The sequence below is a fragment of the Corvus cornix genome, chromosome 1A, assembly GCF_000738735.6.
Source record: "Corvus cornix cornix isolate S_Up_H32 chromosome 1A, ASM73873v5, whole genome shotgun sequence".
Lineage (NCBI taxonomy): Eukaryota > Metazoa > Chordata > Aves > Passeriformes > Corvidae > Corvus > Corvus cornix.
This window is the reverse complement of record NC_047057.1, coordinates 44752911-44777148: the sequence shown is the minus strand read 5'-3', so window position 1 is coordinate 44777148 and position 24238 is coordinate 44752911. Positions and strand designations below refer to the sequence as shown.

The 24238-nt window shown below is 41.5% G+C and overlaps 1 protein-coding gene across 5 annotated transcripts; it reads left to right on the top strand.

The window, feature by feature from the left end:
• The first annotated feature begins 2604 nt into the window (after positions 1 to 2604).
• Positions 2605 to 21156, top strand: USP44 (ubiquitin specific peptidase 44). Of its 5 annotated transcripts, none has more exons than XM_039570917.1 (6): positions 2605 to 2665; positions 8136 to 9644; positions 17609 to 17807; positions 18278 to 18386; positions 19171 to 19376; positions 19766 to 21156. In XM_039570917.1, the coding sequence occupies exons 2-6, from the start codon at positions 8217 to 8219 to the stop codon at positions 19963 to 19965; spliced, it is 2142 nt and encodes a 713-aa protein (XP_039426851.1). In that variant the 5' UTR covers positions 2605 to 2665; positions 8136 to 8216; the 3' UTR covers positions 19966 to 21156. The 5 variants fall into 5 exon arrangements, with proteins under 5 accessions (XP_039426851.1, XP_039426848.1, XP_039426849.1 ...); XM_039570914.1 differs by lacking the exon at positions 2605 to 2665 and adding an exon at positions 2850 to 2910; XM_039570915.1 differs by lacking the exon at positions 2605 to 2665 and adding an exon at positions 2886 to 2910 and having other exon boundaries at positions 8142 to 9644.
• The last annotated feature ends 3082 nt before the right edge of the window (positions 21157 to 24238 follow it).

The window sequence follows — 24238 nt, the reverse complement described above, 5'->3', positions numbered from 1 at the left end:
AGGTGGATGCTATTTAGAAGAATAAATACATGACTCAGAGAAAGGTTAAAGGAAGCTGAAAAATTTTAAGCAGGCTGTCACTAAAGGCACACATGAAGCAGGGCGCATATGGTAAGAGCAGCGCACAGCAATTCAGTGACTTACTTGTTATGCTGAAGCCAAATCCCAGCTCCAAATCAATATTTTGCAATGGATTACCCAATGTGGCAGGAACAGAGACTGAAGTCTGCCTTAACCCAATAAGGGTATGAAATGTGCTTAGTCAGTATCAGCTGAAATGTTGTCCATTAACACAGGGAAATCACACACAAACAAGAAAATAAAAAAAATATTAACTTTATTCTGCGTTAAATCAGATACTGCAGAGATAGCAGAGACATGGCAAATCTCTGTTATCACTTGAACAGGGTTTCAAAATATAGGTGCTATTTGATGAAAGAGAGAGGGGTGTTAGAGAGATGATAGACTACCAACATTTAAAATTGGCATAAATAAAAACGAATTTTTCAGGGTCATAATCACTTTGTGAATAGCTAATTAAAGTGGCCATTTAGGATGTAAAGGGAGCTGGTGACAAGGCCTCAGGCTGTGTCTGAGTGAGCCAACAGCTTCGACTAGAGTTAAGTATGTGCATGGCTGAGAGCCACCATTTCCCATTTGCATTGCTGGCCTTAGCCTTCCTGTGAGCAGCCCAAGATCAAAGTCTCCTCTAGATGCTTAGGAAAAACAGGGTTTGGGATTATTTCTCAGTGCCCTGGATGGTAATAGCATGAGTCTCACCTGTACTTCATTCGCCCAGACAACGTGGACAAGACCTCCAATGTGTGCGGAGGCATCCGAAGCTTGGACTCGCCCTCTAGAGGCTCCCGGGGCTGCGGAGCCCTGGTGAGAGCAGCCTGCAAAGGCAGGTGAAGAGGTCTCAGAAGGGATGGTGAGTCAGTCTGGTCTTGAGAGCAGATCCAACATCCACTTAGCCAACGCACAGACACGCACACAGAACTGGACTGAGATCATGAGTGTGAGAATAGTAATAGGATTCTAGCAAGAAAAAGCATGGAAGGATTAGTTTGCCAACTATGAATCAAGAAGAAACTGCTACTGTTAAAGACGGAGATAGGAACTTGACAAAATAGTTATGTGAAAATTGTTAAAGTTGTTTTAAAACATCTAATGGGGAAATGCAAACATGTGGAATCACTAAGCATGAACAATTTCCATAAATATTTTGATTAAGCAACAGTATTTCACTTTAAAGTTAGAAATCTGAAATACATCTGAAGCCTTGTGACTTCATCTGTATACATTTTTTATGACCTTCTGAAAGCACCGTGATAAAGCGACCCTGCAGACAAATGGAATTGTGCCTCTTGGCCACATCCTGCTAACACCGTCTCAGCAGTCTCATTAGAAACAGAAAGAATGGGAATGCACTACTGGAGCAGAATTGAGGCAACCAGGGCCTATAGATTTCAACTTTTAAACTGAAACACATTTTCTATGATGACACAACTAGAAACACAGAAACAGATGTGAGAGATTTTGATGCTGTCATGAAAATATCCTAAGGCATAATGGATCCAAAACAAGAGCGGGGGATCTGAAATGCTCACACTCTGCATCAAATCACTACTCGTTTATGGTGGCTAAGCAGCATCACACACATCACAACCACATTCTGCAATGGCCAGCAGCACCCCACACTGACTTTATGAGCAGGTTCACATAAACCACAAGCCAACCTTCTCCAGCAAAAAGTGATGCTGCCCAGTCAGGAGGGGGTTTTCACAAGATTCTTCTTGTCCCAAACACAGCCTGCCCTACACAGGGCAGAGCAGAAGCCACGCACAAGTGTAAATTAATTCAGCTTTGGCAGAACTGGAAAGCAGCTAGAAACAGCTGGCTGCACTTCAGAAACTTTAGTTCTAAAAGTATCAGTGTAAAGACGCATCAAATTTACCAAACAGGACATCTGCAGGATGTTAGTTTACAAGTCTTTTGCCTATTTAAGTTTCTGTAATGAAACCTGAGAGTGAAAAAGTACTCAATAGATGGGTAACAGGGACCTGATAAGAGATTGGGGTTTTTTATCACGTGAGCTGCCTTGCAGAAGTTTCCACAAACAACATGCACGGAGATATGATATGAAGGAGTTTCATGGGCTGAGATCCCCGGTACGGTGTGTGACTGTCACATCCGGGCAGCGGCCAGGCCAGAGATGGCTCCTGGCAGCACCGGCGAGCCGGGGGAGCCACCGGGCGGGTCTCGCTCAGCTCACACAGCCCACAGAGCTCCCGCTGTGCTGGGATGAGGACGACGCCACCGATGACAAATCACGGGTGAAAATGTAGGAAAGAAATCTGGACACCCACTCCTGGGGGGTCCAAGACCCCGCTTCTTCCCGGCTGGGTACAGACCCACCCCAGGGCAAGCAGGTGCCCCGCGGGCACGGGCCGGGGCAGTGGCAGCTCCTCAGCTCCTCGGGAACCGGCTCCTGACACCCGCCCGCCGCTCCCCGCCAGCCTTTCCGCGTCCGGCCCCGCGGGACCGGCCCGCTCGGCCCGGCGGGCGGGGGAGGCCGGGGGAGGTGGGAGGAGACGTGGGAAGGACTTCGGTTGCCACTACAAATCTGGTGACAGAGCCGCCGCCGGCACATGGCGATGGGCAGGTGGGCGCGGGGCGGCGGCAGGGCCCGGAGCGGCCGCGGGGGCGCGGGTGGTGGGCGAGTGCGGGGATGTTCGCGGCGCTCCCCCGCCGCGCGTTTCCCCGCGGCCCCCCCCGCCGCCCGCTGCGCTCCCCGCCCGGGCGGGGGTGTGGGGCGGGTGGGGGCGGCCCCGCGCGGCACTGACGTCGTGGAGGGGCCGCTCTGAGGCGGCGGCGGCTCGGGGCGCCCAAGATGGCGGCGGGTGAAGGGTGCGTGCGGGACCGGCGGGCGGGGGCGGGAGCGGCAGTGGCGCGGCGGCGCTGCCAGCCCGCCCGGGGCCGGCCTGCGGGGAGCAGGTGCCCTGCGGAGGGGAGCGCGGGGCGGGAGACAGCGGCGCCTTTTCCCCGGGGAGGGACGGTAGCGGCGGCGCGGTGCCTGCGGAGGGGCACCTGAGGAGGAGGCGCTCGTTGTCGCGGGGGCGAGCCGGGCAAGGCATGGGGTCGGGGGAGCGAGACCCTGGGACCGGCAGGGGTTCTGCCGCCTTCCTGCCGCGCTCGGTGTGTGGCGGGCAACCCCTGCTTGGGGCCCGCTCCCTTCCACGTCCCTGAGGGGCCGGGAGGACGTCGAGGTGAGGGAGAGCTTGGGGAGGAGCGGAGGGTGGCGGTGAGCGGGGCCCGCCGCTCTCGGCTCCTGGCTGTGGTGGCCAGAGGCGAAGTCGCGCCATGTCGCGGTGCGCCGGGAAGCGCCGGACCTTCTGCGGGAAAGGCACCGAGCCCCGGGCCAGCGTAGCCGGGGTGTCTGCTTGCAGGGGCTGTCAGAACAGGAGCTGTCAGGGCAGTCAGAGGTGCTCGTTTTTCTAAACAGAGAGAACTGTCAAGTGTAACTTCAGACCAGTAAGAAATGCAGTGTTTTTCGTGCTTGTGTGAAAGTACTTCGGTCTGTATTGTTTATCGTGAAGTCTCCACTGCAGGAAACGCGCGGTTCTTTGCAGTAGTAGACATCGAATGTAAAGCTGTACCGCTGTCTGTGGTGTCCTGGGGTAAACGACCACTTCTAGGCAGCACATTGGATATACATTCTTTAGCTGGTAAAAAAAAAATAGAGAAAAAAAAGTTAAATGGCGATCTGCACGGCTCCAGGGGAGGGAGACTGGGGGATTTCTTGTCAAAGGCTCTTCTGTTAGAAATCGGAAATAATTCATAAAATTTCTTTTTGAAGTGCTGCTTTGATTTCAAGTCTAAACTGTTACTCCTGCAGGACTGTACTGCAGCTGGAAGTTACGCACATCAGTGTTTCGTTGAGTTGTTTTGTTAAAGAAAACTCGTTTGAAAAAGCATTAAAGCAGTACTTTCTAGTACTGCCTTCTAGTTAGTGTACTTGTTATCTAAAACTTTGAGTTGTTTAAGTACCCATGATTCCTGTGTTTTCAGATATTCAACAGGTACTCTGAACCTGATGAAAATCAGTTGGTAAACGGTCATCTGATTTAAAAGCCAGAATATGAATGGGGCACAAGAGCATACACACGTGTATATCTAATTGTAAAACTATGTAGTGCATTTCTAGTCTAATGCTTGAGACTTCTCATTTATGTGCCAGGCAATTAATTACACAGGTAGTGACTAAGGGAAAAATACATCCTTTTGTTTATATTTATAGTTACATTTTATAAATTAATCAGCTGTGAAAATGAACCTTAAAGTCTTAAAATCTTGAATTCTTGTTTGCATGGAACAGAAATGGAAGAAAATAATCAATTTTAGTGACTTCTAAGTTGATTTTGGCATCAACTACTTTTTCAGCTCATGAATTATCCAAAAATGTACATTTTGCCAGCCATTCTTGAGTGGAACAAAAGGAACGAGCATGTCAGTAAGGCTGAGATCTGGTACAACAAAAAAATCCTTTTCTATATACCTTTGTTTTTAGCTTGTGAAACTTTGTTGCAAGAAAAAACTTCTGTGTATCTGTTTCCAGACAACTTAATGCTTTCAACAGTACTATTCTATATGCTAGTAGTTGTTATTTTGCTTAGTACTTCAGCTCAGGTCTGTGGTAAGAACACGGGGGGGGGGGGCAGGGAGGCTTGATCTCTGAAGTGCTGGTCAACTAATTCAAAGTTTCTTTGTGTGTGTGCACAGAACTGAACCTCAGGAGAGAAGAATGCAGAAACTAGTGCTGAATAACTTCCTTTAGGGAATTTTAACATTGGAGCATTAGCTTGTACTATTTTATTCTAGCTGCAGCGTTCTAGTAAGTGTGGGAATGAGTATGCAGTATTTTTCCTATTTCTTCCACCATTATCTGTCACTTCACTCCTGTTTTCACCCTGACATTTTTTGCCAAGTTTTGGTTCTAAGGTACAGTTTTTAAATGTGAGTTGATGCAGTCTCAGTACTTCAAACATTCATGATGTCAGTGTGCTGCTTGACATTCATCTGAAGTTTTCTTGGTTTCAGTTTTGTACTCTAAGCTTTTTTGCAGTCTTTTCAGATATTTCTGTCTTTTTGACCAAACTGCATTTTGATTTCTTCACGTTTTTTGTCAAAGAAAGACTTCTCTCTCCCGTGCTAAGATGTTTCCTCCCCCTCCCCCTTCCACCCTGTCTCTTTTCTCCACACATCGACGTAGGTGGGAAAATGTCATGCTGGCTTGGTTGCTGGTGGGGGAGCTGGGGCTTTTAGGCTTTTCCCTTCAAGGTGCTGATCTTGCGCTTTCGTAGAATTGTGCTGCTTTTGCATGAAGAGCTTGAATGTGCAGTCCTGATTTACACAGTGGTCGTCCTGAGATCAGTGGATTACTTTTGTTCTCAGTCCAGTATCTGCTCAAAATGAGGCATGTAAGCAGTTTTAGTCTTGAGAATGTTTTTAAAAGTGCAAAAAAAAAATAATCTGACCATATAATATTAAAAGGAAGGAAAAATAAGCCACAGGTTTTACACGGTGACTTTAACAAATCCAGAAAGAGTTGACCTGTCAGATTCCTCTGACTGACAGCATTGCTGTGTGTGACAGCCCTGTGGGAAGGCAGGGTTTAGTGTTCTTTTCTGGTCTGCTGGAAAGGACCGTTACTAATATGTTATGCAGTAGAATCTATTTATGTTAGCCCAAAACCACAAAAATGAGTCTTGACACTTAAAATTCTCTTAAAATACCATATTGAATTACTGCAGCACACTTTACATACATACTACTATCCTGAATTTTATCAGTGTTATAAAAGTTCCACTTCTTTGGGGAAAAGAGGTTATCAGACTAGAAGACATGAGATAATGCTGATGGTCTTATTTATGAAGACAATATGAAAAGCAAACTTACTCTGCACAGCTATTTGTAAAAGAATCTAATTGGCAGCCTACAGATAGATTGCCTTTTAGAAGGAATGAACGTTATGAGTGCAAGCAAGATGGAAAAGTTAAGCAAGCCATTACTTTTGTGACCACAGCACACAAGGGATCTCAACCTCCCCTAATACACTGTGGCTGGTACTTGATCTGGGAGTTGCTGAATTGCTCCCCAGAGTTCATGCTGCCTGAAATTCTTCAGTGCAGTGGGTATGGACTGGAGACAACTCTTAGCCAGAATGAATGAGAGATTAATGTGGGCATGTAAAACTGTGTACACTTCTTTAGTTTCTCTACAACTGGTTCAAGCTTTTCTTCATTACAGAATAAATTCTATACAACACATGCAATGCTGGATGCAGATTATGTGCTTAGAGACTTATTACAGCTCTTATGTTGATATCTGTATTGTAACATTTTAAAAGGCACTAGCCATGGGCCAGTTAACCAAACAAAGCCATTTTTTGTTGAGTCTTTTAAGGACAGCTTTTCTCAAAATACCAGATGAAGATTAGAGTTTCTGTTCTAGCTGGCTAGAACCAACCTGTTTCCCTTCCTTAGCGGTGTCATGTCATTGTACGTTAGGATTCCCTCTATCTAAAGCTTAGCTTACACTAAACCTCTGCTCTGTATTGAGTAACCTGTTCTTGTGTGTTTCAGGACTGTAGAAATTGATAAATATTAGCATGTTTAAGGCTAATAGCTGGAATATAGTTTTTTTGGCTCTGTCCAGAGTTGTGTAAAGCACTCAGTACTTTTGTAGTATAGTTTATTTACCTGGAAAGAATCCAGGACCTTGCTATTGGACAGCCTAGGTCAGGTCCAGAGCATGCATTTGTAATGGCAAACTCATCTCACTTGGCATAGGCTGAATATTTGACAAAGCCTTGAACTCCTCAGGTGAATTAATTGTTTCATCTGGCAAGCACTGTGCATAATGGTACTGGTGCTGTGTGCTCTTTGGCCCTTCTGTTCAGTGACGTGGTAGGCACAAATGCCCCAGATCACATGTAATCACTTCCTGATGCATTATAGCACCATTATCATTTTTCTCTAGATGTTATAGCTAAACGAGATAGTCAAAGAAAATGGTAAAAACAAGCAAGAGAAAAACACTGTCTCTTCAATTTTTTTGCAAATCAGACACTCTCTGGGTAAATGCACCTTATAGGAGGAAGCAAAACCAGCAGCTTTGAATAAATAAACACAACCATACAAACTTAATAAAGGATATGAGCCAGTGCCAGCCAGATTTTTAAATGATCTTCTGAAGACCTGGATTAGAAAGTTCTTATAAAGTTTGTAGTAACTGATGTAGACACCTCCTGGTGTTTCTGTCTCAAGAAATCAAGTTCTGCTTTGCCAAGTTACTCTTTCAGAGGTGTTAGGATGACGTGTTAAAATGTAGATACTTAAGATACATTATTGTAGAAATGGTATAATGAGGTTTACTGAGCACAGAGGGGCAGTGAGTTAATTAAAGGAATGGGTTAATTAAGGGCTTGAGTTGTATAAAGCCTCGTTTGTCTGAACTGTTGGCACTGTGTAAACATAATAAATTTAAGTGAACTTTGCACTTCTGCACCTGTATGCTTAGGGATAGAATTAATAGGAGAATTTTGGCATCACAGAATAGTTTGAGTTGGAAGGGACCATAAAGATCCTGTCCCCCAGTCCCCTGCTGTGTGCAGGGACACCTCCAATTAGACCGAGTTGCTTAAAGTCCAATCCCACCTGGCCCTGAACACTTCTAGGCTTGGGGGGCTTCCTCAGCTGCTCTGAGCAACCTTTCTCACTTTAAATTGTGTTTGTGTCTGAACTCTGTAACAGTATCTTTTAACAAAATCAGTGCCCCTTAATAAAAAAGAACAAACTGGGTCTAAAGTGTAGCATTTAGTATGCTTCAGTCCTGGGCCACAAAGCGCTGGGAATATAAACAGTGGTATGGAGGCAATTTAGTGTGAATGTCGTACTGCTGTTGAAGGTGTTGAGTTTGTGAGTGTGGCTCCACATGACTGATTGCTTTCATGTGTTTGGTGGGACTCAGTTGGATGATGATTGTGATCTTAACCTCAACATGAATTTGGTACACTGGCTCCTGTAAAAGAGATACAGTTGGGTATTTATGAACTATAACTTTCTCTTTTTTAGTTGCAGATTGAAATATCATGGACAGAAAATAGTTTGGATGATGTGTTTTGCCAGCATATCTCTGCAATTTCAGTTCTAACAATGGATAAGTGTAAGCACGTAGGACGTCTGCGACTGGCTCAAGATCACTCCATTCTCAATCCTCAGAAATGGCATTGCATGGACTGCAATACTACAGAATCTGTGTGGGCGTGCCTCAGCTGCTCGCATGTGGCGTGTGGAAGATACATCGAGGAACATGCACTAAAGCACTTTCAGGAGAGCAGCCACCCAGTGGCATTGGAAGTAAATGAGCTGTATGTTTTCTGTTATCTCTGCGACGATTACGTTCTCAATGATAACGCAACCGGTGATCTAAAACTCTTGCGGAGTACATTAAGTGCAATCAAGAGTCAGAACTATGAGTGCACTACTCGAAGTGGGAGGACTTTGCGTTCTATGGGTACAAGTGATGATTCCTACCTTTCACATGGTGGTGCCCAAGCCATGCTTCGGAATGAAGATCGAATGTTCACAGCTCTCTGGCACCGACGGCGTGCAGTACTTGGCAAAGTATTCAGATCGTGGCTTGAGTTGACACCTACTGGAAAAAGGATTTTGGAAGAAGAAAGACATCGAGAAGAAGCAGAGCTGAAAAAGGACAAAGCTAGGAAGAGAAGACAAGAACGAAAACGTGAGTTGAAAGCAGAGATGGAAAAGATGCCTCCAAGAAAGAGCAGTCGTTTACAAAATCAGATTAGAATGTCCTTAAAAACAGAACTCTGCCCTCAGAAAACACCACAGAACATGGAATCTGTGGCAGAGTTGAAAGAAACATATACCTCCAATGAACTGAGACTGAGAAAAATAAGTGACTCTCCAATTAAACGAAGGCCCACAGTGACTCCTGGAGTAACAGGACTGAGAAACCTGGGAAACACATGCTATATGAATTCTGTCCTGCAGGTATTAAGTCACTTACTTATTTTTCGAGAATGCTTTTTAAAGCTTGATCTCAACCAAACTCAGGAACTGCTGGCAACAGCAACCAGTGGTAAAACAAGATCTTCGTCCAAACACCTGTCAATAGCTGCCTCAACATTACACGTGAATGAGACCCAAGAGAAAGTAAAGGGATCTTATGCTGTGAGGCGGCCTAGTTTATCCTCTGGATTAAGTGGAGGAGCATCAAAAAGTATGGAACTCATTCAGCCCAGGGAGCCCAGTTCAAAGCATATTTCTCTCTGTCATGAGTTGCATACTCTATTCCAGGTTATGTGGTCTGGCAAATGGGCACTGGTGTCTCCTTTTGCCATGCTTCATTCTGTGTGGAGACTAATTCCAGCCTTCAGAGGGTATGCCCAACAAGATGCTCAGGAATTTCTCTGTGAACTTTTGGATAAAGTACAGCAGGAACTGGAGACTACAGGGACCAGATACCCAGCTCTCATCCCTGCTTCTCAAAGAAAACTTATAAAGCAGGTTTTGAATGTGGTTAACAACATTTTTCATGGACAGCTATTAAGTCAGGTATGCTTTATGATTACTTTTTAAAAGGTGTTTAATGATTTGTGGTTCTGGATTTACACTAGTCAGTCAGGGATGGACATACTTCAAAGGTTTGTACACTTATAACTATTGAGGGGGGATGGTGAGGATATATTACACAGTTTCAGAAGAAATATTACACATTTTCAACAGAAGCCACCCTGTAGCCCCTACCGCTATGAAAAAACAGGCCGTGCAAACCCAATACCCAAAGACTCATAAAAGTCTTAAATTTGTCATTTTAAAATGCACCTTTCCACCTACTGAGAAATATTTGTGTTTGCTTTTAAGCACCAACTCATTTGGAGGAATAAAGAATTTACAATTTTAAGTATGTGGCTTATCACTATAGTGATACTAGACAAGAGGTGTTAAGGAATGTGTTAATCTCGTGTAAGTGGAAACTGATTAGGTAATGGATGTCAAACAGGATATTTTTTCACTAAATAGCTTGAATTTGAGATTGATTACCAGTGAGTAATTGCATGTCATGATTCTATGTACAGAAATACTAATACTTCTTTTCTGTTACAACACAAAGATACAGAAGGCTCTGTCAACACAGGAACCAAATTTGTGTGGGGAGGCAATGGTGGTTTTCCTTCTTTCTGCATGACTACTCTCTTTTTTTTATTTTCTACTTCTCAGCTCCCCATTAAGTATTTCAGTGTGTTCACTTACTGTTATGCATATCCCAACAGTGTGTGTGTACAAATGTCTGAGTAGTGACTGAACAAACAAATGCTTGTTTCTGTTGAATTAATCTAAAAACTAACCACATTGCAGGAGGAACAGAAGTTGGGAAATTCCTGGTTCCTGGAATGGATCTGTAGTATACATGAATATGTTACTGAGGGAGTGCAGAAGCATTTGATGAATACTGTGTGTAAAGAAAAGGTTTAACACAAAAATGCCTGTTCTGACTATTTGATTGATGATTTAATGTTTTAATATGTAAAGCTAGAAATCCAAGTGGTGTTTGACTAAGGATCGTTTACTGCTACGATACCTGTAAACTTCATAGTAAGGTAACAGGGTTGTTAGCAGCATATAGCCTTCAGTCATCCTAGGTTTTGTGAAACTACTGGAAACTGTTAGATCTAGCAATAAAACCAGATCACCAGCTACCTTCCATCTGGCCCAGTGTACGAGCACTTCTGTTGGCATGCTTCCTTTCCTTCGGTAGTACATATCGTGTATCAGTGTTGCACAACTGGAAGTGTTTAGTATTTTATGTCATTAAAGTGCTTTTTTGTTTGAAAATCCCATTCCTCTCCAAAAATAACAATTTTGTTAGCAAATAAGGTAATTTTTTAGGAATACTGACAAGGTTTGCTTGTGTTCCAAACCTCCTTACAGGATTCATTGCTTTGGTAAGGATTTTCAAGGCTATAAAGACACAGCATCATTTCAGTAATAACTACTTCTTTCACATATTTTTAGCTTTCCGTGAAGAGGTTTGTGACTAGAAACCCTCCCACCTTCCTGAGACCAGGAGGGGAGTAGTGAGAATTCACTATTGAGTAAACTAAACAAACAAACCCCAAAGCAATACAAAACAAAACAAACACCCCTCACTTCCACACTATTGAGTAAAACGGAAAGGGAATTAAACAGTTTTGAGGTATCTTGTGACTTCTGTGGCTGTACAGCTCTAACTGCAGCTTCTCGATGTCTATGTGCAAAATACAGCCTTGATGATCTCAAGAATGCCTGAAGTGAGAGGAACAAGGAAAAGAGTATTGAGGCTGTTATCTGTAGTAATTTCTCCCCGGCTCATTAGGCAGTTCCCACAGACTGTCTAACACTTTACACTCCCAGTGTTCCCTTTGTCTTCTGCCACTCCTTTGTTTTAGTTTAGTCTTCACTTGTGGTTTTGAACATAATAAATATTATAAGGAAAAAGTAAGCCCTGAAGATTTACATTTCTTCTTTGTAAAATATATTCAGGTCATCTTAATGATTTAGTCCCCGGTGTTTGCACATGGAAACATGACCTTTATAAACTCTGTTAGGCAATTATTTTCCTTTCCTCAGTAAGATTCCTATGTCATGATTTCACTAGGCATTTGTCAGAACTGCTTTAATGAAATTAACAAAAAAAGCAAGAGAACACCTATTCAGGGCTGAAAAAAACCCCCAAACTTCTTGCTGTGTCATCACATCTTTGACAGTGTTAGCTCTTAAAAACAAGGAGTGTATGTTTAGTCCTTCTAGGCTTAACTTTATCTACCTATAAAATAAAGTAATACTGTGATAAATATAGTAATAAAAATAAAGTAATATGTAATACTGTGACAATATTACAATTTCTCTCTAGAAGATAGTTGGAGCCGTTCCCAGCTGCACTTTTACATCCTACTTCATTGAAGAAGGAGACTTGAGAAGCGTGTTTCTGTGTGCAGTTGCCTTCCATTTTAGAACCCCTAAAATGTTGCTATGTTTACTGGCCTTTTGTATAGAAAATATAAGTTCAAGTTACGAGATTCTGTGAGATAATCACGTACCGTGAAGTCAGTCTTCCTGACCTTCAAACTTCAGGAGTACCATGAACTACTCTTGATAAAGTACGCAGAGGATCCCTTACAGTGCTGATAAGCTGTGTGTTTGCTTAGGTATCGCATTACTTTCACATGTGCAGCTAAACATTTTCCCCCTTCTAGTTCTAATTGAACTTGAAGGGAAGTAATAATCCTGAGTTTCCCATCAGTCTGTTGCTATTGAAGTGCTGCCTGCTTCAGCACTAACTGAATTTAGGATATAAAATAAAGAAAGCAGAAAACTGAGTGTTTGAGAATCTTATGCAGGCTACTTTTTGATAACTAGAAAAAGTTTTGGGTGATGTCAAAACAATTGCACGTTTTATATGAGGTAGTTGTTTTTGTTTTGCTATGTTCTCAGCTAATTTAAAGTAAGTTTTCTTCATCTACTGCTTGAAATATTTTACTATTTTATGGAGTACTAGACTAGGTAGTGGGTAACTCCAGAAACAGCATGAGCAAATTGCCTCTGGTTTTATTTTACGTTTATTCTAATACCTCTTTTAGGATTTCAGCTTTTTACTTTGCAGTACTGACTGTGAAACTTCAATACCTGGTACATCTAAGAGAAGTAAAGATCTGCATTATAGTTGCAAAACCCTTCCCCTCTGTTGTCTGCTCACATGCTAGTCTTCCTGCAGCCATTGTCTGGAGAGAGTGGCTCATACCTCTCAAACCCATTGGGACTCTGAGTAGATGCCAATATGTCTATTAAAATACTAGGTGTTTTCAATCCCTCAGTGCTTGTACTCTTGTGGGAGGTCCTTACTCTCTCCTGTCCTCAGTCCTTCAATGGGAAAGGAGAAACTACTGTGCTGTGAACTCATGTGGCAGTGGTAAACTGACTGACACTGGCTCACAGATCTTTAAAGTACACTTCAAGAGCTCAAGTATGTTAGCTGTTGTCTCTCTCAAGAGTTTTTTGGCTTGTGTTTTTTTAAATGGTACCAACTAAATACGTGCCAGTTTTTAAAGTATGTTTATTTCAAACTCTGTCTATATTAAGCAAGGAAGGGGACAGGTGTATTTCTAAAAATCCAGAAATTGAAATAGCAGATGTTATTTTGCACTCAGAAATCATGCAAGCAGAAATTCTCGTACAAGGATGAAATCCATCTTGAGCTCCCTTCTCCTGGCTGCACAGTCCCAGCTCTCTCAGCCTTTCCTCATAGGTCAGGTATGTCCAAGGCCTTTCATCATCTTCCTGGCCCTTTGGTGGACTCAGGCCAGCATATCCACATCTCCCTTTTTTCTGAGCACTGGGCCCAGCACTTCAGCTGTGTGGGGGCTGAGGAGAGGGGAGGGATCACCTGCCTGGACCTGCTGGTGATGCTCTGCCAACTGCAGCTGCAGAGGCTCTTGGCCTTTTTTGCCATAAGGGCATGTTACTGGCTCATGGACAGCTTGTCCCCCAGGTCATTCTCTTCCCACCCAGCCTGTACTGGTGCCTGGGTGATTCCTGCCCAGGAGCAGAACGATGTTTCCTTTTGTAGAGCTGCATGAGGTTCCCGTTGTCCCATTTCCCGGCCCTGTCCCACTCCCCCTTGTGTAGCAGTGCCCCCAGCTGGCCTACCAGCCACTCCTCCTGCTTTGTGTCATCTGCAAACTTCTCAGAGTTCAGAAAAATTGGCTCCAATATTTTTTTACAGCAGTGCCTAGTAAGAACTAGCTTTTGATACTCTCTAGGCATGCTTAAAACATCCTAAGCAGTTTGATTACTTCCTGATCATTTTTAAGGTGGAATCTGAGCATCTGCTCTGCTCCTGCTCAGCATGGCAGAATAACAGCATGCAGCGGTCAGAGAAATGACTATGCCAAATCCCAGAGAGTGAAGTAGGTTCTAACCAGTGTAGTATGTAAACTATTCTTGAAGTGTATTTCAGGACAGATTGTCTGAGAAAAGGGGAAGTGTGCAGTTTTTGAGTTGTTTGAAAGCCTTCAGTTTTGGGTAGTATTCTGTGGGTTAGAGTTTGGGCGAGAATGCTGAGGGTGATCCGTGTAGTCCTGGGTATTAAGTCTCCCACTGAATAGACTGTTAAAAAGATGAGAACCAGTTGATGTCATGTATACTGATTTCTATATTTTGGTGTTAGTCTTTGTGCTTTTATGTTTAGCCTGAGTCACAAAATGATTGTCAAGTTGTTTTCCAAATAGGTGAAAGTAACATTTTAAATTAATCTGTAAGAGGCCATTGAATCACAGACCACAGTTAGCTATGGTTATGCTTTATGTTATTCTGCTAAATAAAGATCATTTTGATGATGCTGTATGCTTATCACTGCAAGTTCAGTTGGGGTTTTTTATGCTGACTGTCATATGAATTCTGCTTAGGGTTCCAGAGAACCCCTTCAAATTCAGTTACTTTCCTGTGCAAAAATTGAGTTACTAGTCGTTATATATATGTCTCATCTAGTGAAAGCACAAAAATGGGACTGGCTGCTTTACTCTTCTTAAGACCAACAAAGAAAAAGTTGGGGCAGAGGTGGTTAAGAGTTTTCTTTCTTCCATGCAAGTGCAGGGAACATAGGCAAAACAGTTGATGATGAAGTTGGCTTTTTCTGCAGCAATATGTTAACTATTTTCTTTGGCTGCATTTACACTGAATGCCATCCAGGGCAGTGGCTGTCCATCAAGTTATTGTGGCCACAATGATGCTTGTCTGAGTAGTCTCTGTGCTTAGCTTGAATCAAGCAATTTGATCCAGCTCTTTTCAGTCTGGCCTTTGGCCCATGATTGAATACTAAGCTTTAACCAAACAATTGTATTTAGTACCAATGTTTCAAGGCATGAGAGGGTGATCAGGGCAGAACATAAGGTAGAGATTTCAGACTAGCTAAAATCTGTAATTTACTTTGCTCTAATGTAAACTTCTCATTTGCTTTGCTATAAATGACAGCACTAAAGCTTCCTATAGTAGCAATTCTGAATTATAATGGGAAGGTGGAATCAAACCCTGAGTTTGTGAAGTTTAGTCATAAAGATAGACATCACTAACCAGATTGCTAGAGTAGACTCAATTCCCTATCACTGTGGTACATACTTACGCTATACAAAGTTACACTGGACAAGTGCATAAAGTTTTTGCCCTTTGAGTTCACGTTTGGGGTTCTTTTTGTTTTGGGTTTTATAAAGTCTCATCTCATTCAACCAACTTTTGAACAGTTTTTACAATTTCTGTCCCTCTTGTGAAAAAAGAAAATCTGCGTTGTGCTGTGTGAATGATAATGGGGTGTGAGATAAAGGAGTCCCAGAAAGAAGAGTGATGGCAATGTTGTGAAGCCAGTGCCAATGGACAGGGCAGTGCCAATGGACTGCACAGAAGGCTAGGAATCCTCCTGCTTTTTGGGTAATTCAGTTGGTAAGCGCAGGCCTGGCTGAGAAAAACACTTCTACCCTTGTTGCAGCCGTGCTTGGCTGTCCTTTCCCTCTGTGTCCAGGAGCAGTGAGGGCACAGGGGCTGATGGGATTGGCCGCACTTGCCCGGGTGTGTCGGGTTAATGGGCTGTGGGCAACTACATAAATCCCAGAGTTTAACTCTGCTGCAGTGAGGACTGGCTTGGATTTGAGGAAATAAGTGCAGCTGTATATCAGTACAGGGTTTTGTCCCCACAAATCAGCTTTGCTCACAGTTGCATGATGAGATGAGAAGCAGCTTTTTTGTATCTGCTTATCTTCTTCAGTTTTTTGACTGGCAAAAATTGGAAGCTGGGTCTATTAGTTTCTTTTTCTCTGGGATAGTAGTTATTAGCTAGTTGGGAAAGAAGATCTTAACCTAGATTATTAATATAATACACTAAAACTTCAGAACATGTTAAAATTATCTGTGTTGAGGTCATCTGTGTTCTTCATTCTGAGCTCCTTAATCTTAAGTGTGCATTCCTGTGCAACAAATTCTTAAGTAACTCATCAATTAAATAAACTTTTGGCCCAACAAAATTACCCATTTGTACAGCAGAAATTCATTAGTCATTCTGGGTTTAAGCTAGAGTGTGATTGAACTATGGCCAAACATACCTTTTTGTCTTCCATGTCTAGATTTCTACTCTGAATTACTAATAATTTGTGGCTTAGAAACGTTGCCAGATGTTAGCACTTACAAAAGATGTTCCTGACAGGGTAAATTAAAACAGAAGAATCTCCTCTTCTCTGCCATGTAAGTTTGAAGTTTTGTTTTCTAAGAACAAGGCAGTGGCATTTTCATCTTAGAACTTAAAGCAGTTAACAGCTTTCTAACTGTACTGCTAAAAGTTCGTGCTGGGACACAAATCCACATCTGCCCTAGGTGGCTGATGCAGAGATCGAGTACAAGCTGTTGCAGCTAATGAGTGCACTTACAAGAACACCTAGGAGGAAGATACCATGAGGTGATGGATCGGTCCTTATATAAATGATCATGAAATACCAAAGCAGGCTGAATAATGACCTAACAGCAAACCCTCAGAGGAAAACAAAGGAGCTTCTGAACAAAACTGAGTGTATTTTCACACTTGTGTAGGCTTACTAACCAAATTGAAGGGAACTACACTGAATTTATGTAGAACAGCAGCAGCATAAAGGAAATAACAATCTTTGGATGTCACATGAATTTTCATCCCTTTATTGCTGTGTCTTTGTGTTAGTTGTTTCAAACAACTTGTGCTGTTTTCCTAAATAGGAAGCGTGCAACACCTAATGTGTTGTCTTTCCAGCTTAGAAGAGCTACTGCTTTTACCTTATTTTCCTAAGTATTGAATGTTATAATAAATTAATTGTCCCCTGCTGTAGTATCTGCATTTTCCAGGTTGACTCACTTCACTTCTTTACATTTTATTTATGTTGTCTTACTGCTTGTCCTTTCCCTAGTGTGACGATGGATCCACTTACTGAAAGAAGAAATAAATTATTTTTACCTGTTAATTTTTCTTTGAAGAAGTGTGCTTCCTAATCCAGGCTTCCCTGGAAGACTTACAAAGTAAGAAGGATATGACTTTAAAATCCCCAGCTGTTCCTTTTTTTTTTATTTTCGTTTTTCTTTTTTGTGTGTATGTGTTTTTGATTTATTTGTATTTATTTTTAAATTACCCTATATTATAATTTCTCATGTAAATTTTCCTTTTGGAGAAAAGACTCCTGAGACTTCACCAGCTGCTTTCTTTTGGACAGTCCCAGACAGAACATTTTGACACTGTTTTTGTTTCTCAGTAAAACATAAGAACACTTACTTGTTTGTGATAACAGTTTTGGACATGCTGCTTCAGAGAAAAGAAATTAGGTGTATCATTTCTGTTGTTAAATGACTTTGTCTTGTCTTTGGTTATCCTTGGTTATCTCTAGGAAAAAGAATCTTTTTTTAGAGCTATGTTATGGTACACTTTTAGCAAAGTAAATTTTTGAGTGTAAGAAGCCGGTTAAATATCTTTTTTACAGGTTACATGTCTTACCTGTGACAATAAATCAAATACCATAGAACCTTTCTGGGACCTGTCCCTGGAGTTTCCCGAGAGGTATCACTGCAATGGCAAGGAGATGTCGTCTCAGTATCCATGTCTGCTGACAGAAATGCTGGCCAAGTTTACAGAAACTGAAGCTTTGGAAGGAAAGATATATGCGTGTGATCAGTGCAACAGTGAGTAAAGGCAGTATGTACTCATGCATACGTTCTCTGTGTAAAATATAAACTGACAGTAGGAGAATAGAAGTCTTAAAAGTGTGTTGCAAAGAAAGACCTTGTTATGTCCTGGTGTGGTCACTTGACAGCTGTTACTTGCCCCCTAGAAGATTAAATTGTTCAAAAGATGTTTTGAAGTGTGGTGCTTCTTTTAGATACAGCCTCATGACACACTAATGGGGTTTCTAATACTCCCAGCTGAAGAAGCCATCACCTTTTTAAATTAAGGTGACTAACGTAAGTGACCACAAGTATTTTTTACTTGCATCATAGAATAATCCTTGCAAAATGGCTCTCAGAGTGTATCCTTTTTAAGGGGGCACATACCACAGATATTTAGGTCCACACAAATTCTGTGGATAAATCTTAGACTGAAATACAAGGCTGTTACCAAGATTTGTATTGTGTAACTGTGTGTTTGACCTCAGCAAAACGAAGGAAGTTTTCTTCTAAACCAGTTATACTCACAGAAGCTCAGAAGCAGCTTATGGTGTGTCGACTACCTCAGGTTCTCAGATTACACCTTAAACGGTTTAGGTAAGTAGTACCACAAAAAAAAGTGTTGCAAACAGACAGATTCAGTCTTGCTCTACCACTGCTTAGGATCAATGTTTTTCAGCATCAGTTTCATTTCCCTTTACTGGTGTGGTGAAAAATAGTTACTGGAAACTTATTTTTCTTGTTCAATTGAAACATCAGTAAGATATGTTGTAAGTAGGGAATTAATTTTTTGGATTTCAGATACTTGCTACTTTAGTACCAAAATTACTTCATTCTTGTTTTCGGTCAAAACTTACTAACCTTGCTCTGAACTTTATTGATAAAAATTAATCTTGGGATATCTTGAGGTAGAGTAGGATGCTCATAATCACTAATACACAAACCTGGACTGTATTCGGTGGAAGTCTCAGATAACCTTCCAAATACATAAATGCATTTAGCCTCAGAAGTGGACATGGCATCCCTGTGAACTCTTAGCCCGCCTATCAGTACTGTCTGTCCCTTGTACAAAGGAAACTGAAAATGAGATAGAATAAATGAGAAATACCAAAGAGGTATAATAGGTGGGAAATACTTCCCACTCACCATTGCACAGATCCTAAGATGGATGTTTCAGAAGATGAAAACAGTAGGTACCATAGACACATTTAAAAGGCCTTGAAATAAAGAAGTGAAAGAAGAAGCCTAGAAAAAAATGCCTAGCATTTATTTTGTGCATAGGATAATAGTGAAAATACTATGTTGTGTTAAAACATAATTCAGAATGCTGTGCTCTTTCTTTAAAAAAAACCTTAAGTTTTCATTTGATTTACCTTTCCAGGTGGTCAGGACGCAATCACCGTGAGAAGATTGGTGTACATGTTAGTTTTGATCAAATGCTAAACATGGAGCCTTATTGCTGCAGGGAATCCCTCAAGTCTCTCCTGCCTGACTGCTTCATCTACGACCTGTCTGCTGTGGTAATGCATCATGGGAAAGGATTTGGCTCAGGGCACTACACTGCCTACTGCTACAATTCCGAAGGAGGTAGGAACCTGCTGGGAAATGAGCAGTGAGGGAGAAAAGGGGGGGTCGTAATTCTAAACTCCTACAATGACTGTCTTTTCTCAAAAGCAAAAGGGAATCACTTGTAGCTGAACTGCCTGGAATGAGAAGTGCAGCTCTGTAGACCAATAATTCAGTTTTTGTATTGCCTTGTTAAATGTGTTCAAGCTATAAACTCTCTTGTAAATCTGAGGAAGCTAAGCTGGGCTTTTAAAACAGTGAGGCAAATAAACCAGCCCAACTGGAACAGTTTACTATTTGTACACAACTCATTAAATGGGACCAAACACTAATTAATTATTAAATATGATGCAGTTACTTAAAATCGGTGTCCTGATAACTTTCTTTTCTGGTATATTTCCCTTTTGTAGGATTTTGGGTACACTGCAATGATTCGAAACTCAACATGTGCACTATGGAAGAAGTATGCAAGGCTCAAGCCTACATTTTGTTTTACAGCCAACGACTTACTCAGGCAAATGGACATGGTAGAGTCCCCTGTCCCAGCACAGCTGAAAGTCAGCAGCATACAGAATTAGCTGGCTGTTCCATGGACAACAGTAGCAGCTAATCCAAAGCCAGTTAACTGTGTGTATGGTAAAGATTTAAATTGTCATAACTATGTATTTTTAAAAGGAAGTACAGTATTGTACCTTTTCAATGTTTATATAGTTTTGTATTAGTTGAAGTACTCTTTACAATGGTTAGTAAAAGTTTTTATTGACAATAAGTAACTAAGTACCTAGAATTTCAATACAGCTATTTTTTTAAGGAAGAGATTGCTATGTGCATTTAACTTTTACCTCAGGCTATTTTTTTAAGCTGGTTTTGTATTTTGATAATATTTTTGAATTGGTCTAGAAAACTTACTTCAAAGGGCAACTGATATTTTTCTGGTTAATTTTCTGTATATGCTTGTGTACATTTTATAGTATAGTTCTAATGATACCGTGATTCTTACTGTCTTGCAGGAATTGCTACTAGGTCTTAGAATATTGACATTCACCAGCAAGGAATGTTAAAACATATCAGATAGAAAATGAATTTTTCCAAGGCAACTTTCTGTGAAATTATTTTGCAAGCTTGAATGGCTATACTAAAGATACATGGATAGAATTTCTTAAAATCTGGACTTGAGGAAATAGAGCATGAAGTTATTTTCATGTAAGTATGGTAAGGGGAGTGTTTAATAACACAAGAACGTATCTTTACCAAGACTTGCATGTTTTAGCCTTAACAAACCTGACAACTTAAAACTCAAGTGCCAAATTCAAAGTAATTTAACAACCAAGGGCTTTTTTATTCCAAAAATTTAAAAGCTTTCTTAAACAAGCAAAAAACTCAGTAACACCCCAACAACAAAACCACACTCACTCCTCCCACTATCATTGCTACAAGAACATTAGCATCCGTTCTCTTGAATTGGACCAGCTTACTTTAAGCTGTGGCAAGCATTGTCTGTCTCAGTCATCCATTAACAAACAGCTGATGAAAAGCAGCTGCAATGTTTGCATGAAAGCATTCTCAGTCTGGTTTCATCACCCGCAACTGCTGTACCTTGTACTACATGGTCCTACCACTAGCATTAACAGAACTGTGCAGTGAGGAGAATTTAACAAGCTGGAATCATCAATCCTCCACATACAGTAGTTAATGCCAATTAAATTTTAATTGTGAAGTTATTTTGCGTAAGTCCTATGCAAATTGTTACCTCATCTTCTGCAAAGTTTTACCTCAATAAAATGCCTTGATGTGGACAGAAGAGCATGTGTGGACTGGAATTAATTCCTACACTATCATTACATTTTTAAAAATAATTTTTAGATTTTTTCTAACATTAACTATACAACTGCTTTGGCCATCTGTCAGCGATTTAACAGCTGGTTTTATAAATTACTTTTGTTATCATTTCTGTTTCTGAACGATGCCATATAGCATATAGCACATAGCTTGCATATAGCAAGCACATAGCAGCCTCAGATCTCAAACTTCTTGGTCTTGTGCTCATCCTAATTAAGTATGCAAAACAGTTCAGGTGTTGGTTTGGGGTTTTTATTTTTGGTTGCTTGGGTTTTTTGTGCTTGTGGGTTTGGTTGGTTTTTTTTTTGCCAAAAGCCACCTGCTCAAGTGAGTGATCTGACAAATGTACTTATTATGGCTATTGAGTCTTTCAAATACTTTCCTCTGCTCTTCTTGCTGGTGAGGAAATGAATGTAATTTAAACCCTTTTCTCTGCTTACAGATAGCTCAGAAAATTTGCCTTTCAGGCTTCTGATACTTTTTTTACTTCCAAGCATATCTCTTAGGAGATCATAGGGGTCTCCAGAGACTCAAGCATTAATGGAAGGGTCTGTCTTTGGATGTGTAGAGAACAACTTGGGTGTAAGAGTTCATTAGTCTCAATCACTGCTATTAAGCACATACTCAAGTCCCTTAGAAGGAATCTTACCCTGCCATCTTTACTAGAAGATTGCCTAGGCTGTACTTACAGCTATTCCCCTGCATTGCAGCAAAGATTGCTGAGTCTCAAGACTTTCTCTGAAAGACATCGTTATCTCAGCAAAAGCAAATCCAGTTTTCTTCCCATTGCTGCTCTTGGGTAGAACAAGAGAAGGGAAGGACAAAGAGAGAGTTCTAGTCCTCCGAATTGAGGGAGGGGGGAGGGTAGAGATGATTAGTGCAGTCCACCACACAGATGAGCTAATTCAGGTGCTCTTCTCCACAGCTTCTGCTTCAGTTCTTAACTAGTTCATGTAGTAGCTCTGCACCCTTTAACCAGATTAAGGCATAAGGCTGTTGGCCTCCTTTGCCATAAGGGCACATTACTGGCGCATGGACAGCTTGTCCCTCAGGTCCTTCTCTGGGCAGCTGCTTCCCACCCAGCCTGTACTGGTGCCTGGGGTGATTCCTGCCCAGGAGCAGGAGTGGTGATTCCCTTTGCAGAGCTGCATGAGGTTCCTCTTGTCTCATTTCCTGGGCCTGTCCTGCTCCCCTTGTGTGGCAGTGCCCCCAGCTGGCCTACCAGCCACTCCTCCTGCTTTGTGTCATCTGCAAACTTGCTGAGAGATCACAGGGATGCAGCATACAGGCTAAAGTAGCATCGCCTTAAACTGAAAAATTGTAACTGTTTCCAGTCCCAGGTGGTAATTGATTAATGCATCCTGAGACCCCATGCCTTCACTTTTCTCTAGTAGTAATAAAGGCTTCCATAGAGCCCTCTGCCATTTAAGGGATTCAGAGATTTAGCCTTACTGAAAGAAAAAAAAAAAAATTGTAGTTTCAAAAACTAGGGACACAGACACTTCAAAAACAGCTAGGCAAAAAATTTACTGTTCATCTGAACTGCTGACTAGCCTACACAGCTTTTGGGTTTTTTCCTAAAGCCCTTCCTATAGAAGGGAGGTGTTAAGTATCAGTAGAAATGCAAAGCAAAGCTCAGATGAGTATGACTTTGAATTAAAAGAGTTGGGCACCTGTCACAGCAAAAACACAAATCAAAGATGATAAAAGAGTCACAGCAGAGCTGTTTGTTTTTTCTTTTACTTTAAAAATATTGAAATGTTCAAACCTATAAAAACAGAAAAGTCTCTTGAATCCTGGTAAAAAAAAATTACTATGCATATGTCTTAAAAAATGATAACCTGCTTCAAAGCATGCCATGCTCTTCTCAAGTTACATGGTCTTTATCTCTAAACACACCTTCGTGAAAGTGTTTGGCAAAAGCATTATTCTGTCAATGACTGGGGGAAATATACTGCCCAGCTCCCATTCTGGACAGTTGACTGATGTTCCACAGAAGGCCGAGTACCAACAGTGCATAATCCTGGAAAATTAATAGCAGTGAAAAGACTTACTTTTTTTTGGAAGAAAGTAGGATTTGGTAAAATTCCTCCATCTCTACAAACACCAGCTGTAAAAAGCAAATTAACCAATTCCAGTTATGTTTACACATGCCATCATTAAGTTTCCATACCATCCTACTACGGTTTTGTACTGGTCTGAAATACAAGTAGTATTTTGATACACTGAAGTGAACGTGATGCAATCACGCCGAAAGACGCAGCAGTTGTTTTCTTGCTAGAACAGGAACTTCACTTGCCTCCCCACATGCCGTATTTCAGCCTCCTCTCTGAAATGTGATGGTTACACTCACCCTTAAAATACCATCTCCCTTGCAAGCCAGGTGGCTACACAGCAGCTTCCACAAAGATAACAAACTGGTTTGTTATTTCACAAGCTAGACTCTGGAGTAGGAGAGTACATTCATGGGGATAGTCCTTAGAAACACTACTTAGCACCAAGTTTATTTCCATTTTTTAATGAAATCTGCCACTAAAAAGGAAAACCCTGGTCTCTCTTGTACGGTGGCAAGTCTTAGCCAAAATGTGAAGTGCTATAAACTCCAAGACAATCTACCACCAATGCAAAAGCAGGAAAGAGTTTAAAAAGGAAACCTGTGACTTTGAACACTACTGCCTCTTCAGTAAAAGCAGCAGAATCTGGCTTTTAGGTGAAAAGCCCCTGTATTTTAAGTTTTTATTTTCCAGAAAGTACCCAAGCTACAGCAGCTTTCAGAAACGTAAGATGACCAAACCCATCCCTCCATGCAAAACTTGTACTTCTTGGCCGGCCACGTTTGTTGCACCCGCCAGCCCCGTCTTAGCCACATCTAAGAGGAGAAGCATGTTAGTTGAGTCTAGAATTAGGAAAATCTTAGTCCATACCTTCATCAAAAGGACACGCCACTCAACATCAAGCTGTAGACGCTCTAATGATGTCTCACAAGGTCTGTGTGAAAGAAAAACCCTGCCACGTAGCTTCTGGTACCTAATAATCTCCACAAA